Below are 11965 nucleotides of genomic sequence, written 5' to 3' on the forward strand. Positions count from 1 at the left end.
ATATATATATATATATATATACGTTTGTATGTATATATATATCCATATACGAGTTAAAATCGTAAATTTCAATAGGATCCTTCAATTGTATTCTGTATGATGTAAGCTCTTAGGAATTGTAGAAATATCAAATTGACTAAATGCAATTTTTATTATTGTAATTTGATTACATTGACAACCGTAATTGTTTCAATGCACAGGAGTCATAAATCCTCCTAGCAAATCGCAAACGTGTAACTTAGATGTAATGTTACAAGAGTGTCAGAAATGTTACATAATATTATTTGTAATGATAAATATAATGTATTAGTACGACTCTACGTCAGCAACTTTGAATATAACATTTGTATATTGGAAATATATCAATAATATATTAATGTAATGTAATATATAAACATCCTTTATATATATTTTATATGTAAAAAAGACGTTTACAACAGTGTTGCTAACTTTGATGGACTACATTTTCTTATTTTCAGCGTTAAAATAGGTACAATAGTGATAAAAATTGATGCTATGGTAACATTTAATTTTGAATCGATTGTGAGCAATCTGCAGGGCTGTGTTCGGGGAGACATTAGAGCTATTTGAGTCATTCCATTTATATTGTTTATTAGATGTAAAACAAGGATAGAATGATTAAAAACGCTAATAGCGTCTCCCTAAATATACTCCTGATGACTGGAAGTTGAATAAATTCAATTACATATGTATAGTATGTATTTTATACGTATGTATCAGTCGTATAACATTCGTTAAATTGCTGAAAGATTACAGTTGTGGTATTTATGTTATTTTGAATTACGTGTGTTAGATTACATTTTTAAACAATTGTTATGATTATGCAACGAAGAAATATAGCTTTGTTCTTTTTAAAAAAATCCTCAAAATTATGCGACAATTACGTATCGTCTCCATAACCATAAATTACATATCGTCTCTATGCTTTGCCGGTTTGATTCTTGAACCCATTGTCAATTGACTCTAAATAAATCGCGTGAGAAGTATATCGAGTTTTGAATGTTTCAATGCTCGTTTTTTTTTAGTAATGTATAATCTATATACATTTATTTGAATATGGCCGCATTTGGTATCTGCGGCACAGATTCTGCGCAGTAATACGAAAATCTCAAGAATGAGCAGTACTTGGTTGTACTTGGTTTTTCCAACATGGATGCGATAACCTTATGTACTAATATTTATCTTTTCTGTATCTTTCATTATTTTTTATTATTATAACAAGCCTTTGCGAGTCAGTCTCTTGTAGAAACATAATGGTAAACATTTTTATTAATTGACCTTCATGATCACACCAGAATCAAAATGACCCCAGAGTGCATTTAACCTATTACCATATTCATAGTTTTCGTTTTTTGAAGACAAAAAAAATTAATGTTAAATGCGCTCCGAGGTCATTCTGACCCCTATGTGACTATTACGGTTCAACTTTTAAAGAGGTATGATTATGAAAGATTAAAATAAATGGGTATAGCGCCTTCGTTCTAATGTTATAATAAACTGTCCTTAATCGAAAAAATATTTATCGTATTAAATTGCGATGTATGTACAGATTTGTAGCATAAACAGTATTGATACTGAAAGATATAAACATATTTAAACGTATCTTTCTCGTATCCGTTTAAATACATACAGTCGTTTTGTAATAAAATAATATTTACTTTTCTCACTTTTCTTTGCGTGGAATTTAACAAGGTTTACAGTAAGACACACTGAAATTCTCGCTATCAATGATACGGTACTGATAATTTTTGTAGGTGGTGAAGTCTACTTCGCGCATTTGAAAAACGTGATCCATAACTTTCTTGACTACTGGTAGGAAGCCTGTCACATTCGCAGCGGTTGCAAGTTGATCGTAGTAAGCCCATTGCCTATCCTTTAATTTGTTTATGTGTCTCAGCTGGGGACAAAGAAAAAAGTTATATTTCAACATGACAATCACTATTAAGAATTCTGATTAGCCATCGCAATGGCCAATTATGAGATTAATTCTTTGGTATATAGTAATAATTACACATAATAAAAATCATTTTTATTTTTTATTAGACGTAATTGTAATTCTCTAAATTATTAAATGTTAAAGATATAAAAATTCTGAATTATTGTTATGTCTCGAATTATAACTTTGCTATTGAAACAAAAAATGTTTTTAGTTAATTATTTTTTAAGAATTTAATTTTATGCAAAATTTCTTTTATGTTATTAAATAGTAAAACGATTGGCCATATTCGTGTCTGTCTGATAATCTAGGATACCAACCTGGTAAAAAATTCATATATTTTTAATATTTTAATTTTCTCTTTATAAAGTTTAAATTTATAAAGATTTTTCTGAAAAATATCTCAAAAACTTCTTCAGATTTTACAATTTTTCTTTAGAAATTATAAAATGAGAAATTTGTAAATATTTCGGAACTCAGAATAAAGAATTTTAGAATAGACTTTTTCAATATTTCTGAAAAATGTTCCAATTTATACAAAAAAGCTGAGAAATTTCTAAAAGAGAATTTTCTAAAAAGTTATAAAACTATTATATATAGGAATTGTGAACAATTTTAAAATTTATATGGAAATTCTGAAAAATTATATATGAAGAATTCTAAGAAAATTTTTTATCAAGGTCGTGATAATTATTATATCAAGATATATTTCGTCTTTCCTTGAAAGAATCGTCATTTATCAATCAACGACATATCAGAGTGTCCCTCCATACAGTGTCAAAATTACAGCGGTTTCAGCACATGAAAACAAGTTTAAAATATCTAATAAATCCGATTATAAGTCCGATTCCGAACGGTTTCGAAATTTTTTCTCAACGAAATTATTTATCCGATAATATTTTCGAAAAACTGTTGTTTTTACGCAATAAAAACTTATAAATGATAAATAAATAAAAGTGTGAATACAGTAGAACCCGGATTATTATGGTAGAGGACTTTCTGATTCAGTTTAGTTCGCTTTACTTACCTATAAACAGTGATGCACCTATGTGATTGAAGTTTGGAGAAAAAAAATATACACCTAATGTCAAATACCCTGTATATGTCGTTGATGCCAATCATCGTCTCTCAAAATGTAAGCTTTTCCTGCAAATTTGTAAAAATTAATCGTGAATCACATACCGGAATGCCTTGGTCCAATAGAGACTTTTTCTCGATTTCATATTCTTCGCGCATCTGTTGCGCAGACGGTAACTTAATACGATCTTCGAGAATCCCGAGGATGTACTGTGCTTGAATATGGAACATTGGAAACGGTATCACCAATGCTGGCACACCCATGAAAAACAGATTTGTATAGTCCATATGCACTAGCTGCTTGTAGATGGGTTCCACATGGTCATCATCCGTACGTATCTCGACTTTAGCCGATATAAAGGGATACGTGAATTTGTAACCTGAGAAGAAATTATGAGAGATGATTATCTATCATGAATCATGAAGAAAGTTTAACTGGAACGCTGATATGCATTACCAGTGCAGAATATGAAATCGTCCACTTCCACTGTTGAACTGTCGCGGAAGGTGAAAATGTTCCCCTGGATGGACTCGACACCGGGTTTTTGCTCGAGATTGCTCGACATTTTCGAGTTGAGTTGTTCCGGCAGATTATGACTCAGATATACCTGAAATCACCAAGGGAACTGAAAGATTAATTAAAAAATTGCGTTGAATCGTTGATGATAATACATCATGATGTAAATATATCATGACTAGGATTACTATGCCATTGCTACGCGGCAGTTTTTTTTACAATTAGCACTTTACGACGTACGATTTATATGATCGCAGATTATGTATCTCAACAAAGATTCGGAAAAGACCTCGCATAAACTTTACGGGAACTGAATTTTTGGATGAAATTTTAATATATTTTATGTAAGGGCCAAAAAAAGGTTTATGTGAGGATACTAACTGAAAATTTAACTCAAATTTTCGTAAGGTTTGTCAGAGTTCCTTTGATACTGATCATACTTTCGGGACATTATCAGGAAGATGAAAGTATAACTTTAAATTTATCAAAGATGATAATTAATAGTGCAGGGATTTATGTGCCAGCGTACTTTATCAGCATATTGCGAGACTTCCATGGCGATATCAATGCCAGACCAGGACGCGCCGAGTATGCAAACCTTCTTGCCGGTATAGACCTCTGGCACTCTGTACTGATGGCTGTGAACACATCTACCGCGAAAGCTTTCGATACCTGGAATATGCGGAATACGACCGACACTGTAATGCCCGTTGCACAGCACCACGGCGTCGAAAATCTTTGTGGTTTCTGTTTTGGTCTCCAATGACTCGTATGTCACCATCCATAATGTCTGGCCGTTAATAGTTTCTAGCTCTACGTGCTTCACTAGGGTATTCAACTGAAAACAAACGTCATCCCAAATAAAAACATGAAAAAAAAAAAACGAAAAAGTACGATTTTAACATATACATATGTACGCAAGATTGAAAACAATATTTTATAAAAATAATGCATTACTATTATCTTTTTTTTTTATAAATTATTTGCTACTAATTTTGAAAAGTAACGTGTTGTTATTACTGTTACTTAGAAAGAAACGATTCGTTTTTTTTTTCAATACTTTTTTATAATATTAAGATAAAATATTAAGTATGTAATAATTGTAACAATCAGTATTAAGATTTAAAATTATAAACTTGTTTTCTAATTATTGACAAATTTATTTACAAATTTCTAGTACATTAATTAAGATCTTAAAATGATACCAATTGAGCATTAAATTATTAAACCGCTAATTAATTTAATTTGTGATATTATTACTGGTAGTTCAGTTGCGTTTCTAAGTCCGGAAAATTAATTCGGCGCGTAATTCGAGAGACTACAAACGTGGTATATAAATTTACATGAAATTATTTAAAGCACTTAAGATCTAGCTTCGATCGATATAAGTGTATTTAAAGCGTATAAAGTTCGTCTAAAGTCGCGCGTTTAGTTAAGGTTTGTATTTTTTTTCCATATATAACTCAAAATATTAATCATAACTTAAACACACGAAATTTAGACAATACGATTCGCTGACTTTAAATGCTTATAATTAAAAACCTATTAAACCTTGACATTTTGGTATTAGATCTTAGTCTTAAAATGATTTCAGAAATTTTCCAGCAAGTGATGTGGTAGATTTAAAAGACGCTCAGCATAATATGTTCAATTTCTTATTTAAAGAATCTTAAGTTTCATCAGATATGCATAGATCTACAGTTTGAAAAATGTTAAAATGACAGACTTTCATCTCTCTTGTCATTAAAGATTAATTAAATATTTTATTTATGTACTAATAGAAAAAATATAAATATAGTCCTTCAGCTATGGCGGTTTATTCATGTAACTGTTGAGGTGGTACTTGTGTAGTAAGCTATTATTCAGATGTAGTTATGGTCAGCTGATTTTTTTGCTTGATTTTTCGATGCTCGATCTTTTGATTCAATATTGTTTCTGTTCCCCTATAGGGATAAATATTTAAATAATACATTTTATATCGTTTAAATTCTGATAACAATGAATGAATTTACAAACGCTATACTGTACAATATATGGTAATACGAAAAGCAGTGCATAATATACCTCTAAACTTATATTGAAGTTTACTTTGAGATTTATCTTTTAAAACTTTAATGTACCTTCTAGATGGAAATTCTATGATGGTGTAGAGGATTATCGTTTTAACATCCCTACACAAACTGTACAGTGTATGCAGATGCATGCATATCTGACTTCAGATTTTTTAAATAAGAAATTGATTATAATTTTTAATTCTTAGATTTAGCAATTTTGAAGTATTTTATTTTTTAGCATTTTTTTTCAGTGAAAAAAGATTATCAAATTATACAAGTAATTAAATAATTAGAATAAAATAGAAAAAAGATTATTATAACCGAATTATTATTATAAAAGTGAATTATGTTATTCCCTTTAAGGCGAATTTTGACTATTTTTCTATGCCATCATATTTAGCAACCTAAAAAACGTAAGATCATCACTTACGTATCAACATAACTTACGTTACACTTCTTAGGCAAAAATCGGCCCACCATCCTTTATCACTGGCATACTGCCGGCCATGCAGGACATCCTTTAATAGTTGAAACAATAAATCAAAGTCGAAAGCAATAAGGACAGTACCTATAGATTGGATGTAAAAAAAATTTAAATTTCGGTTGTCAAAGATCCGTATTCAGAACGTGTTTATAATGATGTTAGCGTGCTAACGAATCGAGATGTTCTCTCTTCAGTATATATAACGTTAGATTATATTATACTAAGTAAGAATGATCAAGAATTTTACAGTTTACAAGATATTTTATTTTTTATTTCAAAATATGCGAAAATAAAAATTGAAATATCTCTTTAAACTGTATTATTTCCTAAATAATTTTACTTTAATACTTATGTGCATACGCAGAATAATTAGAAGAATTATCAACAAGTAAGATAATACCTATAACGAAGGTTATAAGTCGAAGCTGGAGCTTAACCCCCCATACCAAAAAAACATCACAGTTACAACACAATAATCATAGTTACGTCATGGTGCGTTTTAGTAACATGTGTTATTTTGTTATCACAATCTCACAGTGACATATTTTCTTTCTGATTATTATGACTCTATTGTGACATAAATGTGACCCTTTACTATAAAAGAAGTTTAAATATTTTCATGTTGTGAATTTATACACTACATATGTAATCATTTGAACTGCGCCGAATTGATTTTTCGGATTTAGAAACGCAACTGACCACTGTAATAATATCACAAACTAATTGATAAGTAATTAAAAAATTTGATACTTGATTGGCATCATTTTAAGAATATTTCGATGTACTGAAAATCTGTAAATAAATTTATTACGAAAAATATATACCTCGGTTGGAAGAACACGGATCTCTAGCATTCCGTGCGAGCATCTTAAGCTTTTAAATCACTGAAGATAATTAGTAATATTCTTCACAATAACCGATATGTAGGAACATGTACATTTTTCAAGGAGCGTGTGTAAATGATTTATTAAGATACCACATAATGTGAATATACAACAAGTGAGAGATAATGCTTATCGAAGCTGAATTCAACACTCCCGACCGAGGTAATATTTTTCGCAATAAATTTATTTATACATTTTTACAGTACATTAAGGTCTTCTTAAAATGATGCCAATCGAGTATTAAATTTTAAATTGCTTGTTAATTTAATTTGTGATATTATTACAGTGGTCCAATTGCATTTCTAAGTTCGAAAAATCAATTCGACGCGTAGTTCAAATAACTATATATGTATTATATAAATTTACATGAAAATATTTAAGCACTTAAAATTCAGTTTTGATTATGGGTATCATCATCCTTTATTTGTTGTATATTCACATTATACGGTCTCAATGAAAAATTTATTATTATAGAAGAATTATAGTATAATATGTAAGAGAAATCTTTCATATAATTTTGTTAAAAAATATGAATAATACGAGACCTTAAAAAATCAATTTTTTCGAAAATTGATTTAACCATTATTTGTCTCTCTACCAACCTTACAATTCTCGTCTAAAATTTTTTTAGATAGGCTTTCTTTCCGGCATAATATGTCTAATAAGATTAAAATTAATCATCCTGTACGTACATGTTAATCAGAAACTCAATAACGATAGTTCGTGTCGAGTAGCAAAGAAATGCTTTTTTTATATGTCTCCTCGTTTTTGTATATATTTAATAAAATATGTTATCAGAATGCAAAAATGAGAGGACGTAATATATTATGAATTTGATCTTCATAGTAGAATTCAATAGAATTCAACAACTTACTTTAATGTAGGGATAAAGATTGAAGTGCTTCGCATAACTCATGAGGTATTTTTTTATTAAGCTGTGGTGGACGAAAGACGGGCCACCCAGATCTTGAAAGGGAAAGTCAGGTAACGCCATTATTTCCTTCGGTATATTTGTCCTGCAAGAAAAACGGAAACAATTCGTTCTCTCAGTATTTAGGTGATCATGCGCACGACTTTTATTAATTTTATCCGCCGCGGAGTTCAAAAGATACGGCGACCTATAACCCAAGACTGGCGATAAACAAAGTTGTTAGTTATTAACAATTTAGCTGAAATAAGCTCTAGTCTATTTTTAATTTACTTGATAGACATAACTATAATTGGAAAGAATATTTTTCCGTCTTATGATTAACCGTGTTTATATTACAACGAAAAGAAATATTTTTAACTCTTTCTATATTCTTTACAAATATTATTCGATGTGCTGTTTAGCTAAAATTAAGTTGGCTGTCGAAGGCTTGAATAAGAGTGACTTGGTAGTTTTCAGAACCGTAGAATCACATTAATATATGAGAGGTACAGATGAAATAGATAAGAAAATTATATTATCCGAACGCAAATAGGGAATCATATGTTCGCATTCGTCATCATTGTTTACTTCGATCGGTTTCGTCCAAAAATCTATATCTTCGCAAGAGTCTTTGAGTCTTTCACATTATCACGCAATGATTTTCGATCTACATTGCAGATCGCTTCGTTAATTTGATTTATTGTTGATATATGCGCTTCCTTTTCGGAATTCAGAAAATTGATCTTCTCATTAATGTGTCACAAAGTGTATCGCGTGTCAAGCAAAGTTTATCACGTTACTGCATTAGACCGGGTGTTTCTCATGTACATGATATGCAGGGACGCTGTAATTATTGTTTTTTAATTGTAGAAGACGCTTATTCGTTACGTACTTTTATTCCGAACTTGTTGCAAATTAATTTCTGTTTTGGAATCAAACTTATGATCTGCCGCCTCACCAACAGTCCTTCATTTTTATCGAAATGTAATCGCCGTGTGTCACAGGAATCCCAACTTCTATTAAGAATATAATTGAGATTGCACAATCAGTTATTCTATTATGCATTATAAAGAATGACAAAATAAAAATATATATCTCTACGCACACGCACCACACATACGCACACGCACACGCACACGCACGCACATACCTGTGATGAGACTGCGATCAAGTCTCACGGTTAATTAAAAAAAACCCTATTTAGATCTAATTGATGATGGAAAGATCTAAAACTATATTTGGATAAGTGGCTAATGCTCAATTTCTTCACCTCTAGATAACTTTATCCAGGAGATATTTTCCACATTAAAATGGAGATATCTCTTGGATAAAGTTATCCGCAACTTATCTGGAAGTGAAAAAATTGGGCATAATTGCAAGACAGCAGTGATACAGATTTATCGAACAAGACGAAAAAAGGAGAGAAGAAAATTGTGTATTAAATGAGAGATCCCAGATAATCCCATGTATGTTGCATAAGATATCTAAAAGATGTCTTTTAGATATCTTATGCAGCATAAATGTTATTTGGGATCCTATAGTGTATGTCAATAATAGCAAATGCATATATCAGGTGCCCCACGCCCATCCTTTTAAGAACGGATTCTTTAAAATATTCTAAGACGAAAATCCTAATACGAAAATGTCAAGGCTATAATAGTTTTTAAATTAATAATGGTTAAAGTTTACTATAATGATGGAGCTGATATTTTGTGTATCATTTGTCCTCATCAAATAATAAAGAGGGATAAAACGATACTTTTCACGCGCTTTATTGTTACTTCTATACGGAAATTATTTGTACATTACATACACATAATTAATGTTGGATCATATAACAAAATATCAATTTAATAGCGAAATACTACTTGTTCCAAAATAAATTCATAACCATGTTCGTGTAATAAACATTTTGGTAATATCTATAAATAAATTAAATATGAAAAGAATTAAATATATTGATAAAGATTGAAACATGTCAAATATTTATTTAATCCCAATATACAAATATCAAATAAACGGCACACATATTTTTCAATAATTATCGTAGTAAAACGTTGAAAAAAGATACAAATATAAATTTATATAAATTATATCGATACATATGGATACACATCGTTAAAATTTATAGAGTATATATATAAATCGATATCATTCTTACTGATAATTAAAATATATATAAGTTCCCGGGAAAAAAATGTTTTATATATAATTATAATACTTTTAAATACATTTTATAGTTTGTGCTTGCACTATCCTCCGTTTTAATGTTTGAAGGTCATTGTTGGAAGATTATGTGTGCCTTTCAATAAGCGACACGGTGCGACACAGTGATCATGTCATCTTTGTTTAACATTGGCTGTGTTCAGCGGATTCAATAGTTGAGTGAGTGCTCGCTATTATTGTATTCTTTTAAATCAGCATTTTAAATCTCGAAGAATACATCAATAGCAGCGAGCGCTCACTCAACTGTCGAGTCACTGAGTCACTGAATACAGCCATTATGTCATTTGTCGCTTGTTGGAAGGCACATTATAACGAGTACTTCATACACATTTTGTTTCAGAGCAAACAAAATCAAGAAACATATTTTGATATTATTCATTCTTCTAGTTCTGTCACTTAAGAATTAGTCAATATTTTTATTTCTTTGAACAAAGCGTTTGTGAGCAAGCAAACTTTCCTTTCAAAGGAAAAGTTTGCTTGTTTCAAGATCCTAAGTTCATATTTTAAGTTTGGCGGTTCAACCCGGCAACATCCTGTATATGTACTTAAGATACACGGCCAGTCTCGCGCTTCGATATCATCGCGCTAATTGTTCTTGGCGCGAGACACTATCGTGTCTCCTGATAAAAAGTTATGTAATGCTTTCTATTTACTCAGCTACTGACTCAGCTCTTACCTGAGATTCTTATACATGCTGCTGTGAATCAAAAGTCCATGTTTGTCAAGATCTGTTTCATCAGTATATACCCAGGTGCCACCAATGTGATCGGTTTGCTCGAAAAGGACGAGATTATAAGAATTTAATTTGGCCACCACATGACGAGCTACCACCAGACCAGCCACTCCACCACCGACAACAGCGATTCTCGTTTTACTACTCGGCATAATTTTTCAATAAAAAGTCTAAAAAAGATATACGTACATTAGCCGTATTAAAAAAAAGGGATTCAGAAAAAAAGATAACTGAAATATAAAAGGAGAATGTACCAGGGACTCGGACCGAAATTACATTCCGGAATAAAATTTTGGACCGGTTACAGGACATATGGTCCGAGACTACTACTTTCGATTTCGGTGTCAGTTTCGATCCTTTTAACGATAATATGCTGACTGTTGTAAGTGTACGATTACTGAAACTGAAAAGGAAACCAAAATCTAATTCCAGTAACCATTAGGGCGAAGGATCGATAAAAGAATTGGAACTAAAAGTTGAATTTAGCCTCGGACTATTATCTATTGTACACTGAAATTTTCCAGTCCAAATCCCTGGAATGTACTTTGAGACTAAAGATAATGTTACATACGTTTCTTCTTTCCAGTGAAATTGAATAACACAATGTATATTTCTTTAATTGATGAGCAACAAGTTTAATTTGGTAATATTATCAACAAACAATTTAGACTTAATTTCACTGATACTATCGTCACTGTTGTATTATTTTCGCTTGTCGATCGTAAAAATATGCAGATGATGTCCTGCTAACAAAATTATCTGCGATTTGAGATACTGAAACGAGGAGAGTAACGAATACGACATTTAACGCAATAAATATCAGAGACATTAACTTAATACTTCGATCTGATTCGGCCAAAGGCTCAAATAAGACTGATCAACGAAAGCGAGTCTACATATATTGGACTATTATCGTTAACTGGTCTGTTCGTTTTATACTAACGTTCTACATATGGAAAATATTTTCTCCGGTTTACGCTCCTATCCCCTTCTTTTTCTGATGAAATAGCTGTGGGCTTATGGTCCAGCGTTAAGTGTGTTGACCCGCAGAATACTCGGATGAGAGTGAGAGTAAGAGAGAAAGAGAAAGAGAAAGGCGCGGGGGGGGGGGGGGGGGGCCGAT

General features: G+C 31.1%; 1 protein-coding gene across 6 annotated transcripts in view; it reads right to left on the reverse strand.

Moving 5' to 3' along the window:
• Positions 1 to 55: 55 nt before the first annotated feature.
• Positions 56 to 11965, reverse strand: part of LOC108751636 (flavin-containing monooxygenase FMO GS-OX-like 3) — a 13033-nt gene continuing 1123 nt past the window's right edge. For 2 of the 6 annotated variants that reach the window (XM_018491937.1, XM_018491922.1), the window contains exons 2-8: positions 11097 to 11245; positions 10786 to 11012; positions 7848 to 7989; positions 4081 to 4389; positions 3492 to 3642; positions 3140 to 3414; positions 56 to 1918 (exon numbers count right to left, since the gene is read on the reverse strand). In XM_018491937.1, coding sequence (XP_018347439.1) covers positions 1706 to 1918; positions 3140 to 3414; positions 3492 to 3642; positions 4081 to 4389; positions 7848 to 7989; positions 10786 to 10994 — 1299 coding nt within the window. In that variant the 5' untranslated portion in view covers positions 10995 to 11012; positions 11097 to 11245 and the 3' untranslated portion in view covers positions 56 to 1705. Of the gene's footprint in view, positions 1919 to 3139; positions 3415 to 3491; positions 3643 to 4080; positions 4390 to 7847; positions 7990 to 8775; positions 8854 to 10785; positions 11013 to 11096; positions 11246 to 11413; positions 11586 to 11785; positions 11918 to 11965 lie in introns of those variants that run through there. The other 4 variants (XM_018491955.1, XM_018491946.1, XM_018491929.1 and 1 more) reach the window with 3 other exon arrangements.

This window comes from Trachymyrmex septentrionalis, unplaced genomic scaffold, assembly GCF_001594115.1.
Source record: "Trachymyrmex septentrionalis isolate Tsep2-gDNA-1 unplaced genomic scaffold, Tsep1.0 scaffold112, whole genome shotgun sequence".
NCBI lineage: Eukaryota > Metazoa > Arthropoda > Insecta > Hymenoptera > Formicidae > Trachymyrmex > Trachymyrmex septentrionalis.